The 27452-nt window shown below is 41.8% G+C and overlaps 2 protein-coding genes across 10 annotated transcripts in view; one reads left to right on the forward strand and one right to left on the reverse strand.

The window, feature by feature from the left end:
* Positions 1–12297, forward strand: part of tanc1b (tetratricopeptide repeat, ankyrin repeat and coiled-coil containing 1b) — a 102156-nt gene extending 89859 nt beyond the window's left edge. For 3 of the 6 annotated variants that reach the window (XM_039818983.1, XM_039818984.1, XM_039818987.1), the window contains 10 exons: positions 520–598; positions 5383–5516; positions 5793–5916; positions 6034–6209; positions 6377–6509; positions 7200–7229; positions 7351–7442; positions 8451–8597; positions 9524–9624; positions 9725–12297. In XM_039818983.1, the coding sequence (XP_039674917.1) occupies positions 520–598; positions 5383–5516; positions 5793–5916; positions 6034–6209; positions 6377–6509; positions 7200–7229; positions 7351–7442; positions 8451–8597; positions 9524–9624; positions 9725–11279 (2571 nt within the window). In that variant the 3' untranslated portion in view covers positions 11280–12297. The remainder of the gene's footprint in view (positions 1–519; positions 599–5382; positions 5517–5792; positions 5917–6033; positions 6210–6376; positions 6510–7199; positions 7230–7350; positions 7443–8450; positions 8598–9523; positions 9625–9724) is intronic. The other 3 variants (XM_039818986.1, XM_039818989.1, XM_039818988.1) reach the window with 1 other exon arrangement.
* Positions 12298–12395: 98 nt separating this feature from the next.
* LOC120570587 (WD repeat, SAM and U-box domain-containing protein 1-like) lies at positions 12396–27442 on the reverse strand. 4 transcript variants are annotated; one of them, XM_039818991.1, is made up of 13 exons: positions 26857–27442; positions 25079–25266; positions 24201–24287; positions 22598–22691; positions 22108–22141; positions 21913–21953; positions 21724–21747; positions 21429–21535; positions 20836–20865; positions 17864–18040; positions 13586–13720; positions 13118–13306; positions 12396–13039 (listed from the first exon to the last, which is right to left on the reverse strand). In XM_039818991.1, the coding sequence occupies exons 1-12, from the start codon at positions 27252–27254 to the stop codon at positions 13155–13157; spliced, it is 1467 nt and encodes a 488-aa protein (XP_039674925.1). In that variant the 5' UTR covers positions 27255–27442; the 3' UTR covers positions 12396–13039; positions 13118–13154. The 4 variants fall into 4 exon arrangements, with proteins under 4 accessions (XP_039674925.1, XP_039674924.1, XP_039674926.1 ...); XM_039818990.1 differs by having other exon boundaries at positions 12396–13306; XM_039818992.1 differs by lacking the exon at positions 21724–21747 and having other exon boundaries at positions 12396–13306.
* Positions 27443–27452: the final 10 nt, after the last annotated feature.

The raw sequence follows: 27452 nt of genomic DNA on the forward strand, positions 1-27452 counted from the left end.
AAAACAAATGAATTAACCTTCCACATTGAATTTCAAAGAGCAGAGGGAACTATAGATACAATCTGAGCAAATCTTGTTCAGATTGTCATACAAGTGTTATTCAGCCTTGTATGTCTGAAAGCAGGATTCAGGGATTGATCGTGGTGCAGTGCTTTTGGCTGCCCAGGTGTGATGCAGGCTCAAGGTTTATTTTGGCTTCCTCATTAGTTGGAATGGGATCCCGAGGCCCGGCTCAGAATAACAGAACTGGGCCAAGCTAAGCTGTCAACCCACATGTAAAAGAAGACACTGTTAAAGTCAAGTACTAATCACATTGGACACAACTCACATAACCTCATACAGTGGTTCAGAGACAAGTGGTTCTCTAGTCTGATTTGTTTATTTTTCAGGCAGTGTTATCCCTTGTCTTTGCTATTCCTATTCTGCTACAAAATTAGCATGTTGTATAACCTCTTGAAGGTTTATTTGATATATTATGCTGACACTGTATACCATTAATCTAGGTTTCTTTTTTGGCAGGTTGTGAGAGGCTTGCTGGTGTTGAATAATGAGCATGCTGTGCAAGTTGATAGCCACGACACTCTGTGGGGAGAGACAGGTATGTTTTCATTCATCTTTTTGCATTACGTGGCTCCCTTGTATCATCACCTGCTGTTTTAGCATTCTGGACCTTGCTGCTGCAATTGCATGCTGCAGTGGAAGGTCTTGTATCTCTCTTCTGTACAGTAATGCTCTCTGTTTGATGTAGAGATCACACATCCCAAATGTGTGTGCTTTCTGGTAAAATCATTAGTTATTGAGGCTCATGTGGGTTTCTACTTAGAGTTTGGTCAACACAGCATTTCCTCTGAACAATGATTTTCCAACATGCTGCTGGATTTCAGCTACAGTATCCCCCTTGGTGCTTTATGTTAAGATCCTGCCAAAAGTTTGGACATTTTGATGTTACTCCAACATCTGTTGTATACATTGCATTTAGGTATACCAGGGATATTGCTGTATAATTGCATATAGATTATAATCCATTTAGATCTTGATGTTTACATTTAGCTGTTGATCTTAGATGAACCTTTTTTTCTGAGAAAGATGTCTGTGACGACTGGTAAGTTTGTGCGTCTGCCTTTTTAAAGGTGAGCGATGACAGAAAGTAAGAGGCAGAGTTTGCCATCGGGAGGTATGTTGTGGAAGAAAGAAAAGTCCAGGGAACAGTATGAAGTCTAAAGTCTGTCAGGTGTAAAACTTGCTAGGAAAGGGTCCAGGAATCATGTTTTTTAAGCTATTGCAGAGGTGATGTGGTGATAAATGTACTGTATGTAGCTGTACATTATGTCATTATCCCTGCGCACACCAAGAAGTGGTCATAAGAATAATTATTCACACATGCTGTTTTTTGGTTACCAGTTTAAGTACTAAAGTATTTCTGAAACGTTATGTAAGTTTCAGACACATGTACTGTTAGAGATGCAGTAGTTGTACTTGTGAATGTTTTGAAATGTTGGACACAAATGAAATGTTTGTCTCTCATCTTCACAGCTTTTGCTGTAAAACTTAGAGATCCAGAGCTATACATGTTCAAACCACACCCCTTCTTCTTTGACAACAGTTTTTGATGCTTTTTTTTGTGCACAATCATACTAGAATAGAATATTTTTTTTAAATGAGAATTTTAATAATAGTCTTTTTGTGTCAGTCTCAGTTGCAAGCGAGCAGCATTTAGCAGTAAAAGTTTGGTGCTACAGGAATGTAGGTCAGCCCATTAGTGGAGAGGCTGTCCACAGTGTGGCTAACTGGTGCTTGTGCCTTGCTAAATGACTGCAGGACTTCAGACCTTATTACAGTCCTGGGACAAAGAGTCGTCCCTCTGAAATATTCCTTTGTGGAACTGCTGCTCTGTTTCCACTGATATGACTGGAATCTGTGTTCTGGTAAAAGTGACACACCTGCCTGCTCATAGTTGAAAACATAATACATTTGTCCAAAGATTTGAATTGCATTATAAAAGTTGATATGTAACCTGGACATGACTATTGCTGTGAATAATAGTAATCATACTCTCACAAACATTGGAGCTTCTGCAGTATTTACCTGTCAGCTCTGTTTACAAAGTGGATATTATATCACATCACCCTCTTGGCATGCCTTCTGAAGTAATGAAATATTATATCACAGGTAGCAATAGAAAGAAAAATATCACCACTGATCTGAAACAAAGTGACTCCAAAACCCTTGGTAAGACCGCATATTCAAATATTTGTGCACTCATTTAAAACGAGATCCAAGCTCATCTGCATTCAGGGCAAACACAATTATGACTAGAATGTTCATATTTTGTCCACCGGGTCATGCTTGAAATAAAGCTGCAATTTCTGCAGACGTAAAATTAATAATATTGGTGTATTACATGTACAGATGCAGACACAGTAAAAATCCCTGCTCATGTTGGCTGGATGCAGACAACAGAAATAATTAGCACTGAGCGATATATTAAATCTTACTTTAACCTAAAATCCCTTTCCTACCATTCAGCGTGCAGATTTAATAATCCAATCTGGTAGCAGCCGGTGCTCTGATGCAGAGAAGGCCAAAACCGACAAAGTTCTTCCAATATCCCCTTAAAAGCTGCCATTCATCGTTATCTCCCAAACAATTCTCTGATAACACCCTGTGAAGAAGCAATTCATATTTAAAATTCAATGGTATATTACATCTCTATGCAAATTGAATTGCACATCTGGGCAAGCTCCATCTTTTAAAATCCCCTCTTAGCATTCAAAACTCTTTTCCTTTATGCAAAGAAAGGTAATTTAACTGCACAGAATCATTCTCGTTGTGAGCACACAGCAGCAGGATTGGCTCAAGGCAACGCCCAACAAATTATTGTGTTGCAGGAGTGTAATCTTCTGTAAATCATGTATCATTTTATGATACATTTTGTTGATTTAACCTGTATGTACAGATGAGTATAGATCATCCTCCAGCATTTTGTTATGAGAGCTAATTAGCACATATCTGCGTTCATCAACCACAGAGAGAGAGAGAGATCTTATAGCAAATGAAGTAGCCTGTGTACTTCTGTGTATGTTATTCATGTCAGTTGTCATGGTAATAATCAATTTAAATGATAACATATTTCTTTTATTTGAGTCAGAATATAAAATAATTTTTTGGTGGTCAGGGCTTTTCTGTGTTTGTAAGTTCATGCTGATGTAGCTTTCTTTCGAGTGGTCTAAGGTTCTGGAGATTGGCTGCCCACTGCTCTAAATACTGTAGTTAGAATGACTTAAATACAGGGGACAAATTCTGAATATGTACAATATAAAATGCACTTGAGGTCATTTCTGCCTCTGTTCAAGGCTCTGCAGTTTTTGTCTTTTGTTTGTACAAAGAGGGCAAGCATTCTTACTGTATAATAAGAGCACAGCATGAGCTATCCCAGGCAGCAATTTGTTGGTTTTCTCAGGTGCCTGGGGAAAAGATGCTCTTTATTCTCGCACCAAGTGACAAACACCTGCATTTTACTCTAAGCGCTGAACCCATCACTGTTAAATGTTTTCTGATGAGAAGATATGTCTCTAGGGGCTTTATTTATCTGCATTTTTTAGGAAATCGTCTTCATCCGGACTACCCTGCGTGTAAACAGGAAGCTGAATTAACTTTCCCTTTATGAGCTGCAGGAAATTTAGCTCACGTCACTAATTTCTGTCTTTCAATGTGAAGCAGTTAAATGTAAAAGACAACTTTTCAGATAATAGAATTTAAATTCTAAAATTTAAATTGTTCACAGAGGTAGAGGCAATGTATGCCTGTGTGCTCAGCATAAATGCATTTATTATGTAATAGCGCATCTGCCAAGTCCCCAGGCACAGCAAACTTACCATTTTACAAATAATCAGTGTTGCCTTTTATAAATTGCCTGCAACCTTTTGTAATTGACATTTCATCCATTATCAAAGTAAATTGAGTTATGTATTCCTTTTACCCTGAGAAAAACATAAACTATAACAAACCTCTATCTTGTTGGTGTGTCTTGGGTTTCTCCAGCCTGCTAGTGAAGTGGTGGGGGTGGTGGGTAAGGACATTATTATGTATTTACTTTGTAAATCTGTTTTATCAGACAGTCTTCTCACTACAGTCATTGTAGCTTTACAAGAGTAGGCAGAGCAGAGTGGAGACAAGGCTGATGAATAGCTTACAAAACACAAGATAAGATGAAATAAAATAAGGAATGCTGATATGCTCTAGTGTTAAGGAAAGTGTTTGTGTTAATAGTGTTAACATGAGCATATGGGAATGGCACTAAGTATGGGGAACTTCTAAGAATAAAATTAGTTGTATTAAAACAGGATTCACTTTCAAACATCAACTGCTCAGCTGTTGATAGTTTGTTCAGTGTAACCCTGGTGTAACCCAGCATCATCCCAGGTGCTGTTAATGTTGCTCCCTGGAGCCCTAACATAGGCTAAGTTTAGCTGCTCAGTCATTGTTCTTCACGGTGTGTGAGGATATCCATATTTTGAGCAGATGGAGGGCGGGTAGTTTGGCTCTGATGACTGTTCATCCAGATGGATGATGTCAGTCAGAACTGTAGAATCAGCGGCACCTTAAATCTCTCCGAGGTGAATGTGAGAGCAGAGCTGTTGCGATTGTTACGGTGGATCTTACTCTGTTTTGACAACCAGCGCTCATTTAAGACCGGCCCATCTGCTGCCATACGTCAGCAGCAGCCAATAAACTGTAAGCATTGAACATTTCAACAATCTGTCTTTGTTTTCTTCACAGACGCAAATACAAGCACAAATTATTCTTTTCTTTTCAATAAATACGAATTAGACACAGTTAATTCCATTTAATCGTGTTCTGAAAAATATAAACAAGAATGGGTGTTTAACATAACTGTTTGACTTTGTTGTCTGATGTTTTGCCTGTTAATGCATAAACTGACTGGATTCTCATCTCTCTGTACAAGGGTTAGGGAGCTTGAGGCAGGAATTTAATGAGTCTAATAAGCATAACATAATTGTCTGTTTTAACACTCAATTAGCACCAAACATCAGCCTGCTTTTCTCTACTCATCTTTGAACAATAGGAGGGATTCTGAGATTGCAAACACTATATATATCTGAGCCTTTCCTTTTCCACATGCTTGGGTTACTAAAGGAACGGGATGTTGCTCATGCGCAACACAAGTCTGTGTACCGTAGATGTTATCATGTTCACTAATGCTTTTGCTATACAGTGTCCTCTCTGGCTTAGGGTTGTTAAGTGGAATGGTTTAAATTCCACTCTTATCACTGTACTGTATCCTTACCTTAACTTGTTCCTCTGAATAAATAAGTCAGGCCTACATCAATAATAACATTTCCCCTTTCCTCCTCTTTTTAGCCTTGACGGCAGCAGCAGGCAGGGGGAAGATGGAGGTATGCAGCTTCCTGCTGGAGCAGGGGGCATTGGTGCAGCAGGTCAACCGGCGGGGGGTGTCTCCTCTATTCTGCGCTGTCAGACAGGGACACTGGCAGGTGAGACACGCTGAGTGGCTCTTCTGTGCCAGACAAACTATCCCTCTGTATCCACAGCAACCACACTGCTTCAAACTACAAGTCAAACACCTCAACATTTTCTTCCTCTAAATCTTTTAACCGTGTGTGTGGTATTAAATTGTTATCCAGTTTAGGTTTTATGTCCTGCCCTTAGAGCTATCTCTGGTTTAATTGTTTCCTGACGCAGGGTCATGGTCCCTGTGTGAGCTCTGTGCACCTGGATGTGTTTGATGTCTGTTCTTGTCCGTTTCCTAGATTGCAGAGCTACTGTTGCAGCACGGTGCTGATATTAACATCAGCGACAAGCAGGGCAGGACCCTACTCATGGTGGCTGCCTGTGAGGGTCACCTGAGCACTGTAGAGTTTCTGCTTTCTAAAGGTGAGCATTCAGTCTCATTCACCAGGAAATTACAAGACAGGGTATACTCGTTAGCTGGATTTATTAGATTAGTGGTGTGTGATAAGAAGTGTTTATTGACCATTGTTTGTTTCAAAGGTGCATCTTTGACTTCGATGGACAAGGAGGGACTGACACCCCTGAGCTGGGCATGTTTAAAAGGACATAAGAACGTAGTGCAGTTTTTGGTGGAGAAAGGTGCGGTCATCGACCATACGGACAAAAACGGACGAACTCCACTGGACCTCGCTGCCTTCTATGGAGATGCCGAGATTGTAAGTGAAATTAGTTTAACGACACACACACCAACACCACCATTCATTTAGCCTTAACTGAGAGCATCCCTTGGCTGTTATTAAACACATACCGTTCTGTGTTAGGCCAGCACATGACTGTCAACACAGTGTTTCTGAGTTTTTTAACGGTTGGTGCTCTCATGTAGGTCCAGTATTTGGTGGAGAGAGGAGCAGTGATAGAGCATGTGGACTACAGTGGGATGAGGCCTCTGGACCGGGCCATAGGCTGTCGGAACACGTCGGTGGTGGTGACTCTGCTGAAGAAAGGGGCCAAGCTGGGTAAGCACAATGCTTTTGTGTAAATGCTACTGGAAATGTAGACCATGTACACTAACTCTGTGCAAGATACTCAGTGCTGTCCATAAGTTGACCACCTAGTCAGCTGTTACTCCTGTGGTCTCTAGAAGCAGTCCGTGGTCTGCTGAGTTCTTTCACGTCTCAGTAAACACTGAGAGACTCTCAGTATTTAGTTTTGCCTCTATGTCGAGATTGTTTCTGTCTTGCTCAGTATCTCATGGTACTAAAAATAAGATTAGACTAATTTTGTGGAATGTTGTGGAAAAACAGTTTCCATTCCTGCTTTTCACTCACTTGTGTGTGTGCATGTGTTCCTCTTTTCCCTCATGTGCTGCTTGACTAATTTAAGAATGTGACTTATCACCTAAATGACATTCATAGAGCTATCTGGGTCTGCGGCTTATCTCCAGTGCACTCTGCTGTCAAAGAAAAAAAGTAATGGGCAGAACTTTTACTTTATTTTCTTTCAGCACAGTTCACACTGCGTAGCCTACATTTACTGCTGAAAATAAGGCCATTTCAAATTGAGTGACACATAATTGTACATTGTCACAACACACTTTGTAACACTTTTTCCTTTTACTACAAATGGCTACTCTTGCTGTTGCATGACCTCTTTTCTCTTCACTGTCTCCCTCCTAACTCTTTCTTAATTGCCTTCAATAAACTAAGGCTACAGAACGTCACCTTACGATCGATCAGGTACAATCTTTAGGTAACCTTACCTTGTACCAATTTCCAGAGAATACAGTGACCATCTGTTGGTACCAGGAACAACATAACACGCCTCTTTGTACTTCTCTTTCCCCCTCTACACCCACAGGGAACGCCGCGTGGGCTATGGCTACTTCCAAGCCAGATATCCTGATCATCCTCCTTCAGAAGCTGATGGAGGAGGGAAACCTACTTTACAAGGTAATGTGCAACTTGCAAATAAATTGCTTACTGTCAATTGTGAAGAGCACTGTCTGAATGAAATGTTTCATGTTCCTAAACTGCTTAGCTGTACTAAAAGAAACATTTATTTTAATTATTAAATGATGCAGACGGATCTCATGAAGTGGCATATGTATGACACGCCAATTCGTATGCCATTATTGGCGTGTTATCAAGATGCATACTAATTTTTTAGCGTGTTTACGCCGTTTGGCCTCCATTGACTTACATTACCTTGCGATTGCGTGTGAATTGACACTGTAGGGAGTATTGACTTTCACCAAGGAGAGCAGGGATCGTGTCCCGCGTGTGATGTTTTCTTTCCACCTTTGTTTTCCTAAACCCAACGCTGATCTTCTTTTCCTAAACCCAACCTGCGTGTGACGTTTGCAAAACCCAACCGTAGCCTCGCGGTATGTTTATGCTGTGACGTTGCAGACTGCCGTCCGCTGTATACAGCGTAAACATACACGCAGATAGCTCAAAATGCATACAGATAATGTATGTTTACGCAAAGTTAACACATTGAATGATGTCGTTTTCCTTTTATAGAAGTGAAAAAAAGCACTGACCAATTAATTTTGTTCAGCACAACGGCCCGATTACCATCCTTTTCTAGCTCTGTTAAATGAATAGTGTACGTTCTGCACCACTTACCAAAGAAGCAATGATCGATGCCTGACCTTTAACAAATTGAGTTTGTGGCAGACAAACGTGTGTGTGTGTGTGTGTGTGTGTGTGTGTGTGTGTGTGTGTGTGTGTGTGTGTGTGTGTGTGTGTGTGTGTGTGTGTGTGTGTGTGTGTGTGTGTGTGTGTGTGTGTGTGTGTGTGTGTGTGTGTGTGTGTGTGTGTGTGTGTGTGTGTGTCCGGAGAACAGCTATTGCGGGAGTATCTGGTGCATTCCATTGCCCTGCTTCTTTCCCCGACATTTTCCTTCTGGTTCTGTCCTCTTCCTCACTGCATTTTTGCCCTCCATGTGTCTTTCAGAAAGGGAAGATGAAGGAGGCAGCCCAGAGGTACCAGTACGCCCTGAGGAAGTTTCCTAGAGAAGGCTTTGGCGATGACCTGAAGGCATTTAAAGACCTGAGGGTCTCTCTGTACCTTAATCTCTCCCGCTGTCGCAGAAAAACCAACGTAAGCCTCTCAAGAGACACTTTTTTTTCCTTTTCTTCCTCAGCCAGTGCTGTATTTTTAGTGTGATCCTTTTAATAACTTTAAATAAGGCCTTTCACTCACTGGAGTTTTGTCAGTGAGTAATGAATATGATGGGGAATCATTAAATGGATATTTAGTGAGAGACTTTTTTTCTGGTAAGTATCCCCAATTGTTTGAAATGTTTTAGACAAAAAGATAAGTCTGGGACTGAAATGATTTGAGCATGTGTGGGCAGGGGAAGCTTGTTAGTGTTCAGATGGTAGCAGGGCAGAGTTGGGCAGAAAGCTACAAGCACACTGGGCAATGAACTCAATCTCCTCAAATCTTGTGAAACAATCTCCGTTCCTGCATGTGCCAGCCTGTCTGCTCCCTCAGCCTGAGTTTAACTGTGCCGGCCAGTTTCCTGTTAGTCATTCATTGGGTAAAAACTATTGGAGATAGACTGGAATTTTTAAAAATGACAACATAATGGTAATTTAAGCTGTTCTGTCTTTGAATTGCTGGATACTTTTTTCTGCAGAAAAGCTCTTCATAAAAGTTTGTTTACATAAGTCTTAGTCTAGTCATAAGTCTAGCAGGCAGACTTATGTAGCGAGCCAGCTGTTGATGACATGCCGCAAACTAACAGGAGAACAAAACAAAACTGGCTTCAGTGGGGGTGTTTTTTTTCCCCCCCCCCCGGGCCCCCTTGCTTTTTTATTAAAACCCCCCAAAATGTATTGGTGGGCTATTTTTTTTTATTTAATAAAAAAAAAAATTTTTTTTTTTTCTCTCATTAAAAAAAAAAAAACCCCCTTCTGTTTTTCCGTATATTTTTAAAATGTTTATTTCTGTGATCGAAACTTAGCCACATGTGCTTGATTATCAACTGGTTAAATAATGTATTGATTCTGCTCCTTTTGTAGGATTTTGGGATGGCTGAGGAGTTTGCAACAAAAGCACTGGAGCTGAAACCCAAATCCTATGAGGCCTTCTATGCCCGTGCAAGAGCTAAAAGAAGCAGCAGGTATACTATTCAGCACAGCTCCACAACAGCTCCTGTGGTTTGTTATTGGCAGTCTGGATCTGGTAACAATGTTCCTCTTCATTCTTTCTCCTATCCACAGGCAGTTTTCGGCAGCCTTGGCGGACCTGCACGAAGCAGCCAAGCTGTGCCCCAATAACCGGGAAATCCGTCGTCTGCTTGCTCGAGTAGAGGACGAGTGTAAACAGATGCAGCGCAGCCAGATCAAAGGTGGCCTCGCTGGGGCTGCAGCTGCTTCCAGCCAGGCGTCAGGAGGCCACGAGTCTGACCAGGAGCAAGACGAAGGACAGGAGGACTCTTCAGAGCACTGTCGTGCCAGGAGGGTGGAAGGACAAAGAGACATCCTGGAAGAGGAAGAAGACGAGGAGGCCTCGCTGCACGACAGGACAACCGATGCCTGCTGGTCACAGCACAGTTATTCCTACAACAGAGTCTTACCCTCTGAGCCCATCAGCAACAGTTTGGGACATCAGAGTCAGAGCCCCAGCTCCCCCCCAGGCCCCGGCAGACTCCCCCTCCACCGTTACCCTCGAGAGCACCGGGAGGAGCTGGCCCAACAGGGCCTGGTCCTGCAGCCCACCAAGCAGGCCCAGATAGTCAAGACCAACCAGCATATGAGCTCCATGGGGGGAGGGTCCAAATCTCAGTACGCTCCCTCCAGTCCCTTACCGAGCAGACACATGTCCAGTATGCTGAAGCCGGGCCCAGGTATCGACATCAGCCCTCTGCCGCCCCCAGCTGATGAGCCTGTATACGGGAACCGCATGTCGCTGGCAGCTGTCTCCACCTCCATGGGTCACAGTTGTGAAAATGAGAGCCTCCATTCCTCCCAGGCTTCCTACTTATCATGCAGCAGCTCCAAGGGTCTGGGGCAAGACAGGTTGTCAGCCCACTCCGCATCCTCCCTGGATGGATTGGCCTGCTCTGGTCCCGGACCCCAGGGAAACCACACTGAGCCAGGAAAGGATGGGATGTGTGGTGCAACAGGATCACAGGGAGGAGGCAGCAGCATGCGCGTGTCCAGTTCTACCAGTAGCCTGGCGTCCAGCAGCAGCCTATCAGACAGCGGCAAGCTGGGACCTGATGTCCGCACCAAGATCTCTGACAAAACAAAGCACAGCCAACAGGCCAGTTCTGCATCAGAGTACAAACCCAGACCCTTCATGGGCATAACTGACAAGACCGCACGCTTTCTCCAACAGCAGCAGCAAATTCAACAGCAGCAGCAGCCCCACGGCTTGCAAAGTCACCCGAGCCTGCAGTCTGCCGGCCGCGGCTGGCTGAACCACTCGTCTGACGGTCTGGTGTGTCACAACACGTCAGCAATGGCCCTGTTGCCTGTCGACTGTGAGCTGCCTTACGCCAAAACAGTGAGCACTTACCAGGAGCAGCACAAACCTCCACCACCTCAGGGTGCTATGGCAATGAGTAGCTTACAAAACGGCATGCACGCCAAGGAATTGACAGAGAAGTTCTGCCAAGCCACCAACTGTTACAAAGAGTCCAAGCCAGCTCTGGCGATGCCACACACGTTCATGGACAGTAAGCCCAAGCAGCCTGGCCTAGCCCGAGATAATCCTGCCATTCACGTAGCTTCAATGAAACCAAAGCGATCATTTATAGAGTCAAATGTGTAGAGAGGTTTGTTTTATCTCTCATAAAGTCCACAATGCACACAAGCAAAAATCTAAAGAGTGAGGAGTTGTTTCAATTTTTTTTAAACCAAACCCAATAGTCCCACTTTTAAGCCTGTAAGAAGTACACTTTGCAAGCAGTTTGTTTTCCTGTGTGAATACAGACTGCAGGCAGTGCACCGAATGCTCCAAATTGTTTTCCTCCCAACCTGTCGCTTGTGGCTGTCAGCTTCTGTTACATGACAACATGTCCGCCGTCATTCAGCCAAGCTGGAGACATTGCACTGAAGGAAGTATTTGGACATGTAGTGTACAGTCCTCATCGACACAATGGTGACAGTGAGCACTTTATACACACACTTAGGCCGCTCAAGTTAAACTTAAACAACATATTCAGCTACAGCATAATGTTATTACAGAATAGTTCTGAACGAGTGAAATGGGGTTTGAACTGTGTTCATTACGTCCATGGTGCTGAGACAGGAGAAATAAAGAAGAGAAAGTGCTCAGTGAAGGTGTAAGAAAGTCTAAAAGGACGGGCATTCCTGTGTTTTACAAAGGATGTTATAGATCCTCTGGTGTATATTATATAAATAGTTTTCCCTCTTTTCAGTGAAGATCTATGTTGTAGTGTGTTGACAAGTTCAGACTTGTGTATTTTGAGTTTTATGCACAATGTTTAAATGGTGTTAAAAGTTCTAAAAAAGCATTTGTTAATGTGTTATACATTATATAAATCACCATTAACATTGGATTCCTTTCTGTATCTGCTTGTTGTTGCTGTCTAGTTTAATTTATTTACAGCGCCAATGGCTTGGTTAATTGTAAAAGCAATATATTTTATATAGTTATTTTTGCACAGCTATTAAGACATTTAAGGATTCTCAATAATGTTGAATTTGCGTATGCTACAATTGCAGTTTATATTACAGAGACAAATCTATAAAAACAAATGGTTTTGGGGCACAGTGCCATCAGCTCTATTTTAATATGTACATTAAATGCAATTGTTGCCATGTTTTCAGTATTGTGAGCTTTATTAGCTGTGATCATACTGTAATATAACATTACTGCCATATCCACCATGGGAGAGAAATAAAGACCCGCTGAGGCAAAAAAAACAGGTCTGCTGACTTTTATTCTAAAACACAAGGCTACTTAAGTTAAGAGGACATTTAACAATTACCATGAGCCAAAAGAGGAGTGTAAACATTATACAGCCGTTTGGTTGCTGCCAAAAAGCTTCAGGTAACGCAACCGATCAATAAAGTGAGACTAAGATTTGTGACAGCGGACTCTGTGGCCACAAGTGGCAATTACAGCACAATGGCACATACATGTGCAATCATTTCTGGCGAGGTACAGTGTTTATTTTTACTTTTTACATTTGGGATAAAAAAATAAAAAAATAAAATATAGCAGCCGCAAGAGAAGAAACTAGTCAATCTTCACAGATTGATAGCAATTTTTATCTAGTTTGCTTGAATTTGCCACTGACTGGTCAACTGTCACAAGTGACCATTATGGAATATTAATAGATGCTAAAACATAAGCTAACAGTAACAAGTACTGCAGATGAGTTTGCCAACATCAGCTACCCTGAGTGCATTTCATTTAATATGAATTGAACATTTGTAATTTATACATTCAAAAGTTACATAGTGTTAGTTTGGGTGATGTCTCCAAATACATAATGCGGTACAATTAGCAGGTATGCAGATATTTTATTAATTAACTTATCGGATTCTGATAAGAGTGGTACCCTGAAAAAAAAAAAAAACTATTCATAGTAATTACTAAGCACTTGTTATCAGATAAGCAGCTCCTGTGTTATGAAGTACCTGCTTAGTTGGCAAACAAGCTTAAATGAGCTTCTGTCTACTGGCTCGACTTCCATCGTGTTATCGCCATCTTCAGAGATCTATTAGGGGTGAGCAGCGTGGTCTGTAGGAGCAAGTTCGTCATGGGGCTCGTTTTGTTTTTGCCCCTGATCCAACTCTCCATGGATTCTCGCTCATAGGAATACCCATCTGTGGAGTGGAAACATTTTGAAACATCTCACACACACACACACACACACACACACACACACACACACACACACACACACACACACACACACACACACACACACACACACACACACACAAACACACACACACACACACACACACACACACACACACACACACACACACACACACACACACACACACACACACACACACACACACACACACACACACACACACACACATCTTTGACTCTGTTTGAGACATTGGACAGGTTTTTAACATTTATCGTCTAACCTGCAGCAATGACTGGATCCTTCATCAGCTCTCTGGTGATTGGACACAGAAACTCATCTGGGGCATCTGAACCGCTCTGCTCCGCCTTCAAGGCCTCGATTTTCCTCAGGAGACGACCTCGGAGGCCCACAGACTCTGCAGAAACACACCGTTTAGTGCAAGTGGCAAATTACATCACACAGTGCAATTTCTTTTAACACTTCAAACTTAATCTCTGATGATAAATGAATAGATACAAACCATTTTTGCTTCACTGAGTACTTCACATAAACCAGTCCAAATCTATTTTATGTTAATGTTATTGCACTAAGAAGCATCAGTGTTTTTTCTGTGGAACTGAATCAGCGAGGTGACGGACACTCGACAGACTGACTTTGTCCCTTCTCTGCTCTCTCACATAAAACAAAGCAGGAATAAATCTGGACCTACGCTCAATCAATCTGTGCCGCGACACAAAGAGCCAGACACGTTCACGGTGTGATGATGGCTTCACAACTCAGGCAAGGTGTCTCTGTGGAGTTTCTGTGGGTTGTAGTTCAAAAAGTTAACATATTATTCTACTCGAGAATAAAAAAATTAAAAAAACTCAAACTCCTTAAAAAAAAATAAAAAGGGGAAATCACTCTGCACGTCTCTGCCCACTAACAGCACCTTTTGAGTTTGTCATCAGCTGCAAATTTCAACACCAGCTACAATGGAGGAAGGACCTTTACAACACTCAGGATGAGTGCTGTGTCTGTGTGTTGTGGCAGTGCAGTCTCATACACAGAGATACAGTGAATGAGAGCAGCTGCAGTGACCACTCTTTTCCAGCCTGAACTCTCAAACAATATATTGTTTTCATGTACAAATAATATTTCAGTGCTCAGTTTAACAATTATTTTGAGCAAAGGGATGATCTGTGAAACTATAATTAAGAACATAGGAATAGTGATAACTTTTTTTTTTTAAAGAGCATAATGTAGCTCAGCGCAAATTCTTTCAGGAAGACCTAACAAGTAATCAGTCCCTCCTAAAGCGAATCAGCGCTGGAGGCGTTCACCTTCTTATAAACCAAGCAGGAACGGCCAAGGATCCCACAGGCCAATCACAGCGTCACATCACTGTTTTAAAAAGCTGCTTCTCTCCCTGTGATCAGCTGTCATTTCAGGAAGACGTCGTCCCTCCTCCTCCCCTTCCACCTCCCGTCCTAGTGGTTCTCCAGCTGTCGCTGCAGTGCCTCCTAGGTCTGGTTTTCCGGCCTTCTCCGCCACCACCGGTGTCTGGATTCCATCGGGGGGTTACATCTTGGTTCCCTACCCCTACATTAAATTTATTAATATATTAAATGCATTAATAACGATGGAGTTCAATCTCCAATACTCTGTACACTACATGCTGTTGTACATTAAAACCTTTTGCATATCTGCAAACAAGTCTCTCCTGATTGAACTGTAGATAATATCTCCCTGCGGTACTATTCCATCCATTTCCCCCGTCTGTATTTCACTCGTATTCGTATGATACTTTGAAACTAACAGACAATTTACACTTTGCAATATTTCAAACTGTAAGAGAGGTTGCTAAATTCTACCAAATTGAGTTTTTTTTTAAATTGTATCTTCTTCAAGTGTAAGGAATTAGTTACCCAGTCACATTTTAATTTGGATTCATCTCAGTTAACATGTCAACTTTTCGTGAGCTACGAAGAGTAACCCAGTTTGATTTGTAAAAGTTAATCCAAAAAGAGTTTTAAATGGTTTATTCAGCCCAAGAAATAAGTTTAATAATAATAATGATAATAACAACAACAACAAAATAAGTATATCTGAAAATGTCTAAATCACAAAATTTGGAGATTTGTGGTTTTCGTGGTGGAAATCAATTCCGCACACTGTCAGGAATAAACTTCTGGTGGGGAAGATAATTATTTTGTTTAAATATTGGCCCAAAAGAAGTCAGTTGTTTAGTTTTGTTTAGAATAATTGAGTGTGTATTAGCTTGAATTGAATTAAACTCTAGCATTATTTGATAATGTATGTATTCAAAGCTTCCTCCTGTATTTAATGATGTACAACCAGGTTCTAAAAACGAATTTCTATCCATTTCTAGGACACAATCAGTCATACAAACTGAAGAGATCCTCACAATCAGCTATCAGACTGATCCTGAGACTCCGCCTCAATTTTGCACTCATTCATAGAGCACAAAGAGGAAAGCATTCAAGTAGGCGTTACAACTGACTGGCGACCCGCACCATGAACTCGATGGTGTGAAACTCCTGCCACCCACCCACACACACACACACACACACCCACCCACACACACACACCCACACCCACACACTAAATACTTTGAATCCTATGGGAAAAGTGATGTTGCTCAATCAAAATATCTTCTCTTGGTGAAACACGTTGAACCTATTAAGTGCTCCAATTCATTCAATAAATTAGTCTTGGATAGAAAAACAGCACTTAACACCTCTATAGGATTTAAGATTTCCATAAGTTCTCACGTTGTACATGGGGGAACAAGCCATTAGTACTATACAGTCCATTTTACATTTAGATTGAGGATTTGATGAGACGCTACAATAAAGCTGCAGAATGATGCCGTCTCCACATAGCTACACTGAATTATAACCAAGAGCAACTTTCTTTTCCTCCCCTTGCTCAAAGATTCATGTATAATTCATTAAGTAAAGTGTGCTGGAATCTAATTTGCTCCGTGTGTGTCTGTGTGCGCGCACACCAATTTACACAAACGGCATGCATTGAAAATGATAGCTGTTGGTTCCACAGCACAAAAAGGAAATGTGGCAATCTTCTGTTTCCTCTGTCCTCGCTCTGTGGTAATGATGAGAGCTGACCTCCATACTAAACACATGGTAAAGAGATGCTCGGTCCATAGGACATGCTCCGCATAACTGAGCATCATGCAAGGGCGGTTGGCTTTTTTTTTTTTTTACTGTGTTTGCTGCTTTCCAATTAAAGCAAAGACAACAATAGCCAGAAGGGCGTTTTTACCATGATTACAGTCGGCACAAAATACCAGTAATAAGAGTAAAGATGCCTTTTTCTGGGCATTATGGCATTCATGCAGCATGTAAACGGTCTGTTAAATTCCCCTCAAAACTTTGTGTATAAAGACAAATTTAAAGTGTGCTTAAGCTGAAACTACCAGCATTGCAATACTTACAAGAAAGCACCCAAATCTCTACCAAGGAGACACAATACAAGATTAACAATCTAATAAATAATTTGCCTTTTTTGTAAACAGAGTTTTATTCGTACACAGTTTTGGGCACCTAGCTCCAGGAGTTAAACAATCCAAAAAGTCCTTTATAAAAAGAGCCACATGCTGGGCCACCAACACCAAAAAATAATCACTTGCTCTTGGCCCATAGAGCCGAACTTAGCCGAACTTTCTACCAAATTTAATTGCAGTCAGTTGAGCAATTTTTTTGGTTTTTCTTCATACATACTCAAGGAACAGTTCCAACAAGTGTATGGTAAATATGAAGCTGAAGCCAGCAGCCAGTTAGCTTAGCTTAGCATAAAGACTGGAAATGGGGAAACAAGCTAGTCTGGCTCGGTCAGGTAACAAAACATCATATCTCAGTTTAAAATTGTACAAAAACTCAAGTGTAAAAACCACAGTCTTTATGCTAAGCTAAGCATCACAGACTGATGCAAAGGTGGTATCAATCAATCAATACTACAGTATTTCTTGAAAACATAAGTGCCTTGGTGGAGATAATGTGTACATCTACTGTACTATAGTGTTGAGGCTTCAACACGGGTGTCGGCAGTGTGTCCATCCACTGCAGGAAGTTATTCTGGCTGCAGTTTGTACACGGAGACCTTGGACGACCCTGAATGGACTAATCTTATTTTCAGAGGGATTATCATTGTTTGTGACGTAAAGGTCATCCCGTGGGGTTCTGTCCACACAGTGTGATTTGTGATTGTATAAGCAGATAGAAAACGCTGCAGCGTCAGGTCCCTAAATCAGATCACTGTTTGGGAAAGAGTTGTGGGGAGGGGGAAGATAAATCAGAACATCGATAAAAAAGCAGCTTATATCACGCTATCCAATTGAAGCTTGTCATGTTTTAGGATCAAACAGTAAATCCCCACAAAAAACACTGTGTCCCAGTGTGTGCGCGCGCACACACACACACACACACACACACACACACACACACACACACACACACACACACACACACACACACACACACACACACACACACACACACACCAATGTGCGTGACTGTGTTTTATATTCCATCCTTACCAATTCCCAGCTCTGCTGCTGTTTCCTTGTTCAGCTGGCTGAGCTCTGCTCCGTCGACGTCGTTGGCTTTAAAGATGCTGACGAGCTCCTGCAGTCCTTCCTCACGCAGCCAAGTCTGCACATCCTCCTCTGACCAATCAGCAACCAGCAGCCTGGAGTGACCGGGTAAGTTCCTTCCTGCAAAACGCACAACAGGAAGGGAGGAAGTGCTCTGCTATTACAACCCCCCCAACCTCCTACAACAAACTTATCTGATGCAAACAAACAATTTCCCCTCACACTCAACAGAAAAGGACACACTCCCTCTGTGCTGATATGACACACACACACACACACACACACACACACACACACACACACACACACACACACACACACACACACACACACACACCCCCAGGGTTGCGTTACTTCAGATTGTGCCAGCATGTAGCTCATCAACCTTCACACGACACAACGTGAGCGAGCGGTCATCATTTATCAAACAAGGCCGAGACAAACTGTCCTGTGGTGCGCCGGCCCGTTAACGATACCTCGCAGCAGCCTCGTGGTTCCCATCGCCCACCATCAGCCGTGTGAAGGATAACCCTGAAGACTGGGAGGTGTTGATCATTACCGCCTTAACGTAACCCACCTCTTCCTATCTCTGCTGGACAATTCATGATCAGTGCATATTTTCCTCCGCAAAAGATGATGTTTCAATAACCCCCTAAGAACATGCCTGCGCCTGAGAATGAGTGAAGTTTTGCAATTGGAAAAAAAAAAAAAAAAAATACAAATAGACACTCATCACTCAAATTGTAACATGCATGTAACACTGCATTCTGGTCTACTGAGGCTCAGGGGAACTGGCATCTCTGCTTGATTACTTTCTTTGTGTAGGTTTGGTATGACCGCATGTCTAGAGGTAAGGATTTGCTCTTAAATACTAAATATGCTAACATGCTGATGTTTAGCAGGAAATCTTTGCCATCTTGTTTGGCATCTTAGTTACGCAGGATAACATGCTAACATTGGCACTAAAGACAAAGTACAGTTAAAGTAAAACTATGCAAACAGAACTCCTGCCCCAAGCACAATTACACTAAATGGAAAGATCCACTTATTGGGTCTGCACGACAGTGAGCAGAGTAACACCACCTCCCCTCTGCAGCCATGGCTCATAGTGTGTGGAGCCTCCCAGTCTAGGAGGCTGAGTCATGAAATCACTGTGCCAAAAGCATGAAAACCTCAGAGAGCTTCACTGCAGACTGGGACAGCTCAGACTGCAGTGTTTAATTACTTGGACAGATGCACATATGAAGCGCTTTTCATCATCCATTCATTTTTTTTTGCCACTTATCTAAGGCCGTCTCAAAGTTCTTATTTCTACCCCGAGCATCGAGGAGTGATCACCAAGAAGCGAGGAACCATCAAAAAAGGGAACTGTGATGTACCTCTTGTTTCCTTTCTCTTCCCATTATTTCCTTGTGTCCCTTGCTTCCTCGGTGGGATGGACTAAGACGCGAGGAAGGGAGGCAAGTGGAGGAGCCAAGGGTGCAATTTAAGAGAACTGAGACATAGCCACAATCTCTCCAGCATGTTCTTGGTCTACCCTGGGGTCTCATCATAATCATCTCCATTATTCACAGTACAAGTCTGGACATATCTATTTTTCTCATTGTCGACTATAATGAAGCCTGATCACTTAGTCCTCTGTGCCATACACCTTTCACTGTTGTCCAAAAATAACATTACATTTGCACTGGGTGACATGTTCCCACATTACCATGAATACGCTCAACTTCCTGCTGCCATAAATACTCACCAGCATGCCTGATGTGTATCAATCCCCAGCTGAAAATAGTCCCATACAAATGCACTAGTTCCTTCTGTTTAAGTAAAACTCAATTTTAAAATATTATTTATGAAGCAATGAACGGTTTAGGCAATGATCTGCTGATATGCCATCCAGACCAGACTAACCCTGCACACGAACACAGGTGTTTCCAATGACTGGCTGATCAGACTGGTTGAAGCTGGGTGGAGGTATACTGGGAATCCCACAAATCAGAATGAGAACAGGGTAGGTTGTCCCACCCTAACAGGTGCAACTAAACTAACCTAACAGGAGAGGGAGGGAGGTGTCAATCAAGCCAAGAGGTCTAATTCAACTTTAAGTGAAAACACCTGTGTGGGTGGAGAATGGGTGTGTAGGGGATTCAAATGACATTTTGGGTTAGTTACAGTCACAGCTTCCACTTCACTGTATTTATTTCTGTTTTATTCCATTTTAGTTTATTTAGTTAATTGATTGGCATGCTAGCATTCGCCAATTAGCACTAAACACAAAGTATAGCTGTGGCTGATGGGAATGCCATCGGTTTTGCAGGTAGCCATATTATTCCTCTTAATCCTGAGGATCCTGAAATGTCATGGCGGTTCTAAAAACTACTGTGCCCATATGTTTTAACAAATTACTGAGCCTCTTTTGAAAATATTGTGACCCATTTTTAACAAAAAAAAGGAAACGAATTGCCTTGGGAAGGTGTTAAGAAACAGCCCAACACATTGTTGTTATAGTCGCTTCATGGGATTTGCTGGCATTAAGAAAAATGTTGAATAATACCAGCCTTATCCTTTGAAGCCAGACAGTTTTTTTTGGATCCCATTAGCTTCACCAAAGCACCTTTGTGTTTCTTTGGGTTTACACAACACGATATACAGTATAAACACATGACAAACACAAAAGCTTTCAGTCACATGCAAAAAAGACATAAGAGTGCGATACAAAATAGCTCAAAAGAAAAGATGTTTTCAGGCCACATCAAGACATCAAATGATCTAAACACCTTTACGAGACTCTGTATCTTAACCATTCACACATAAAGAACATAATACAATAAACCAGTGTCTTTTAGCTCAAAGAGTACTGTGAATAACCTATAATAAGAAGATTTGTAAAGGAGAAAAAGAGTGATGGATTAATTTACCTTGGCACACTGTCTGTCTTGATTCAGCTGCTGCAGAAAAACATAAAAAGGGAATAGCTTTAATATGTGAAAAGAAAGAAAGAACCAAGATTAAAGGAAATGGGAGATAAAGAGAGAAAGAGGTAGAGGCATGAAAAAAAGACAGATCTTCATTGAGATGGAATTTCCTTGTCAACATCAACCTGACTAATGGCAAATGGGGAGCTGCCCTGATGAGGCTTCAAGGCCTCCAGATGTCTAACGAGTGCACCTTTTCATTTAGTATTCCAAATGTTTTCTTTCATGTTGGGTTGGAACTTTTTTTTTTTTTTTTTTTACCTCCATAACAACAGCCCTCTGAGGCTCAGTGGTAGTTTGCCCTGCTGCGCCAATAAACATCAATCACAATTCCTCCTCTAGACACTGCAGCCAGACAGCAATACACATGTAATAGGAGCTTTTCCTGCTGGATATCTCCCAAAACACTCTTTTGGGAGGCTTTCGCGCTCCAAATGGCTCCTGGGTTTTGAACCACTGCTAACCGTCTGTTAAAAAGGAGGAGTGATTGTGCATTTGTAGGCGCCAACCTAAACAATTCTCTGTTAAATATTTACCAGTTCTGCTGACTCCATCTCCTACTCTCCACACCTTTACGGTTCTGTCCATGGATCCGGTCGCAATCCACGGCATGGTGGGAGACAGAGCAACAGCAGTCACATACCTTCAGGGAGGAGGAAGAGGAGCAGGAATGTGAAGGGTGTGTATGACAGACTAAAATTGACATAGAAAGAGATCTGCTCTAAAAGTCAGGTTCCTTCTACCCTTGAAAAGAAAAAAAAAAAAACAGTCTTAGATTGTACAGTATCTTAAATCCTTTCAAGCACTTCAAAGGGCTCTGCTGGGGCCTACCTGCGGTTGCACTTCAATGACTGTCTGGAAAGTAGCGCTGGATAATATATTATTGCATCACTGCACCCAGTGCTTCTGGGGAAAACTAATCAAGCAAAAGTCACACATTTTGATTTTAAAAACACTTGGACTCCTATTTGTTCTGATAGCTGCAGAGATTGCATGGCAGTGGGATGTCAGGTCATTTACCTGTCATGCTGTTTCAAATTGTGAAGCAGGGTTCCCAGGTTCTGTAAACAAAGTACAAACAAACATGAACAGAACAGGAATGTTTGGCATCTGTTTACTGCGGCTGACATTTCATGTTTAGAAAGTGGTTAACTGAAGCAGCAAAGCCAACCAAAAAAAACCTACATTTTGTAAGTGTTTTTGTGCTTTACTTACCGCATCATATATTGCAACACTTTTATCCACCGAACTGTTGAATAATTAGAGTAAACATCATTAGCAGAATCCATATGCATTCATTTGCAAAAAAAAGTGGATTCAAACAAAAACACACACATTATTAATACGTGCTACAAACAAAATACAGATTAATCTTCAGTATGTTTGGATTAAAGCCAGACACAGCAGAGGGATGCAAACATGCAATAAGATACACTCCTCCTGTGGCCAAGTGATGGAACAGCAGGATATGTGCTCAGCAGTGGCATCTGCTGTTTACAGAGCAGAAAAAAACTTTTTGGACGACAGATTAATTTAAACTTAATTTGTCCCAAATGAGCAAATTATTTCACAGCAAATAATACAACAAATGACATTACAAAACAAGCCTGACAGGCACAAAAGTCAATATTCAGTTGCCAAAGCAGGGGATGTTTATTAGTGCTCCTCACACGTGCGTCAAGAAGAATTGATTGGTGTGTCTCACCCCGAGACGACCAGCTCTCCATCAGAAGAGAAGGAGCAAGACAAAACTGGAGCTGACTGGCTGGTAAGAGTGTGAACCAGCTTCATGACACAGCCTGAGGGACACACACACACACACACACACACACACACACACACACACACACACACACACACACACACACACACACACACACACACACACACACACACACACACACACACACACACACACACACCTTAGAGTTCAAATACAAATTGTGTCTGTATTTGTCAATAACTCTCTTCCCTCCTGCTGGCTTGCAGCTGTGCCACCTGCTGACAGCCGCTTGGAAACAAAAGAGTTTCTTTTTGGCAATAAGCCTGAGACATTCACAGTTTAAGATATAAAGGACACTACTGAGAACAGAGTAACAATTCACTGTGCAATAATCCTATGTGCCAAAATCAATCGGACTATAACAGTATTTAAATGATTAGCCTGTAAATATACATGTATTAAATTAAACCTCCCTTTTCTCCATTAGTGTAAAAATGCTGTTTTCAGGCTCTGTGGGAGGTTAATTTGTTATTTGCATGCATATTCATGATGTGAAGTGAAGCACCTGTACTTATTGGTAAGGATAAAACAAAAAACCCATTAATAAACCTGAAAAAATCTAAATGTGCACTTGAGAAAATAAATGAAATGTTCGAGAGGGATGCTGGTGGAGGAAAGGAGAAGGCAGATTTGCAGTCTTTTCCTTTCCTCAAAGCATACCTCAAAGAGTTGACCCTCAGTGCTTAAATAAGACCATATCCTTTGGATATGGCGCCATAAAAATATGGGGCTGCAAACACAAGTAAGCCAAGACAAGAAAGATGTTTAGACAGTGATCCCAGCTTCAAAATTGTCCCCTTGGTTCACTGAATCATCTACCCTTGAGTCTCTTTATCATAGAACAGTGGAAGAGGGGTTCAAGCATGCAATCCTCTTGCAAAGACAAGATAAATGCACATTTCAGGAGGAGTGGGCAGGTTGAAAGCTCCTCCACAGAGAAACACGGTACATATGTGAAAAATACATTTTAAATAAATGAAATGAGCACAGACATTGTTCGAGGTCTTTCTACAAGCTGCACAGAGATGAAAAATCCCCACTGACCGCAGCGGGTCACCACGTGTGACACATCTTATCCTCCCCAGATACGGCCGTTACCACGGAAACACATCTTGAGGAACTAATAACATGGCGTGTTCACACACTAATGAAAATACAGTCTGCAGGCTGGTTACACAACCTGTGAACATACACTAAATGTTCTTGTTCTGCTGTCAGTTGCACAAGATATTAATGTCACAGAGGATATACTGTATGCACCTGATTTCCTCTCCAACTCTTCTCCACACACACTCATACACACTGTCCTCTGCAGCTGCTGTAGTTCAGCAGAATGTCTTAAAGGGATCCATTATTAATGAGTCAGTCTGCAGCTGATTTATTCCACACACTAATAAAATTCCTCTATTCTGCAGAGCGATATCAAGGTTAAAGCAGTCAGCAGGTTCTCTCTGTGCTTCTCTCTCATGGGAGATGAAGTGAGAGAGCTTTCAGTTCAGGGAGGAAGAAAAAGGCGTCGGCCTACCTGCACCTTCACGCTGGGAAACAATCCATATTTTCAGCTGGCTGTCCTGTCCACAGGAGGCCAGTCGAAACTCCACACAGCAGCCCTCTGCAGAACAAAAAACAGCCACATTCACTCTCTTTCTTAATGTTCATGCTTGACTGACTTTAATAACAAAATAACTGCCTGTATGGGAAGTGTAACAACACATGGCAAGCTTCTTTTTCACTGTATGTGGCGTAAATATAGTGTTTGGATTAAAGGGAGATTTCCAGAACAAAAATATGCTTTTATTCCCCAAACGTGGCCGTACATGTCATTTTGATTTAAGTTGATTTAAGTTACAAACTAAAGGATTAGTTCACCCAAAATCACAAAAGACTCAATCAAGAGCGTTCTGTTCCAGGATAGTGAAAACTCCTATTATTTTCATTATTAATCTATAAATCTACAGCCTAATTGTTCTGATTAATCAATACCATCTGGTTAACGAAAAGTCAGAAAATAGTAAAAATCTAAAAATTCTGTTTCCTAGAGCCCATGCTGATTGCTTGTTTTTGTCTGATCAGTAGTCCAAAACCCAAAGATATTTAGTTTACAATAAACAGTAAAAAGGCAGCAATAGATGTGAAACACATGAAAGAAAACAGCAAATGTTTGGCATTTTGCTTGATAAATGACTTAAAATAACAAACCATCAACAGACAAACTATGTGCAGGTCTAGACACCACTATTGATAAGTGATTGGTGAGTGTTCGTTGGAACAGACTGTATGGACTTGGAAGCTGCAAATGAATTACCCATTGGGATTAACAACGTGTCTGAACTGAATATAAGTGAAATTGTTTTTTTTTTTTGTGATTTTGGTTAACTGGCCCTTTAAACACTAAGAACTCACCAACTTTAAACTGCGGTGCAAAGCTGCAGCAGGTGACTCCCAGGTCGTGGGCGTCCTTCTCAGCATGCAGGAAGTTGATGTCCGTATCCCACAGTTTGAGGTCTCCGTGGGTGCAGCCGGTCGCAAACATCTGGCCACAGGGAGAGAAGCAGCAGGCCACAACACTGGCCTCGCTCACTGCACTGCATCTGTAATAGACAATGTTAGATTAACACATTGGGTTAGGCTTGTTATAAACAGCAAGGTTTACTGGGAATGTTGTAAAATAAAGGACTTAATTAATCCTGGTTTAAAATGTAGCTGTGTGAAACTAATGTGGACGAGGCTATGGAGTACTGGACTGAGATTAATTTAAACCACCTGTGAGAGTGTTAATTAGAGAGCCACAGCAGCCCTAAGGGGCCTTATGAAAGCTGTGATCTTCAGATGAAGATGGTCTTATTAACATATTTAATTCAAGTTGGTAGCTCTTGTCAATAAGTGCTTGTCTGGCTGGTTGTGTTTATTAGTCCCACGTGTCTCTATTGTTAAACCTGCCTTAATGTAGTAGCGAGCCAAGTAACCCTTTCTTGAGTAGGCTCAATGTACTGTGGGTCTAACCCAAAAAGGAGTTACAGATGTTTTATGGTCCTTGAAAAACTTATTTTTTGTTATTGTTAACCAAAGGGTTCTAAATGAACATAAAATGTTTCAAAAGATTTTTTGTAATTTCTCTCTCTGTGTTTTTATCTGTGTTTTTCTAACTGGTTTGGAGTGGGCGTGGCTCTGATGTAACATGAATAATATTCAGAGCACCAATCAAAGTATTTCAATGTAAGCATCAGAATGGTGCGGGATGACTATTTGCTGATGAAGGCCATTTACATTGTGATTGGAATTTCAAGTTAAAGCCTCAACCTTCAAGCTTGAGTTGTCAGGGAGAAATCATTGTCAGTCTACTCTGATCAAATAGCTATTTTGATAATCAAGTAATTTTTCAAGCAAAAGTACCAACTGGTTCAAGCTTCTCACATGTGAGGATTTTATGTTATAGTAAACTGATTCTGGTCAGATAAAATAATGGGCTCTGAGAAATTATGAGTGGCATTTTATGCACTAAAAGATTATCGAGAACAACCCTAAACACAGATTTGCCGAGTTTTTTGAGTAATTTATAATAACTAACCACTTGCTTTGACAAATGCATACAGTAGTCGTGATTAATTTTAGAGAAATATGTAAGTAAGGAACTTTAAAGTTCCCATGTTGTAAAAAGTGAGATTTTCATGTCTTTAGGATTATAAAGCAGGTCGAGGTGCTATATAAATACTGTTAAAGTATCAAAACACTCAATCTGAAGAGAAATGCAAACAGCCCATATTGAAAAACGGTGCCTTTAAACGAGCCGCCAGGACATCCGTACGGTTGAGATGTCACAACTATAATATAAGTAGAAAATGCTGCTACGGTTCAGTTACAGTCATTCCATGGCTGCAATGACCAAGAGTGCTGATACGCAATACTCTGTAATCCAACCAATCAGAGCAGACTGAGAGTGAATACAGGTATATTTAAACAGACAGTATAAGAAAAATAATGTTTTCTGAACATTAAAGCATGTGAACATGTTCTAGTAGAAACCCAAAACACAAGTATGAACCTGAAATTGAGCATGATATGGGCCCTTTAAAATGTCACTTTAAGGCTACAACTATAGGCAGCAAACTGGCCCTTGATTGCTCCAACGTACTGTTTGATAATACAACTGTTGACGTGATTGACACTGGATCACACTGTACCTGCGTAATGTCCTGGAGCGGAAGTCCCAGAGGGCCACGGTGCCATCGCAGGCCCCTGCCAGCAGCTGGGAGGAGTCTGGTGCCACCGCGCACACTCGGAGCGGACTGCGGGCCGGGTGCTGCAGCACCGCGGCCACCTCACCTGTCTGTGAGCCCCACACGATGGTGGATCCGTCTGTGGAGCAGCTGAGCAGGTAGCTGCCACACGAGCTGAAGCAGCAGCAGTGAACACCATAGTCGTGGCCCGAGAGAGGAGAAAAAGGAAGCTCCGAGAAGTCCGCTGTGTTGTAAACACGGAGAGTTTTATCACCGGAGCAGGTCGCGAGGAGAGATGGAGAGAAGGCACAGCAGCTGACCTCGTCTGTGTGGTGTCGAAGAGTGCGAACTATTGACACCATCTTGTAACAGATAGACGTCGGCTCTGCTGAGGGAGCAGTTCGCTCACAAGGTGGCGCAAACGCTCAAATATCCGCCTGCGAAACGAAATAGTGGAGCGACAAACACCTGATGGGAAGCGGAGTTTCTTTAAAATACGGCAAAGATACAAACTGTTGCTTATGGGTCGACAGTTTCTTTCATCAGGTATTTCCTCTTCC

The sequence above is a fragment of the Perca fluviatilis genome, chromosome 12, assembly GCF_010015445.1.
Source record: "Perca fluviatilis chromosome 12, GENO_Pfluv_1.0, whole genome shotgun sequence".
Classification (NCBI taxonomy): domain Eukaryota; kingdom Metazoa; phylum Chordata; class Actinopteri; order Perciformes; family Percidae; genus Perca; species Perca fluviatilis.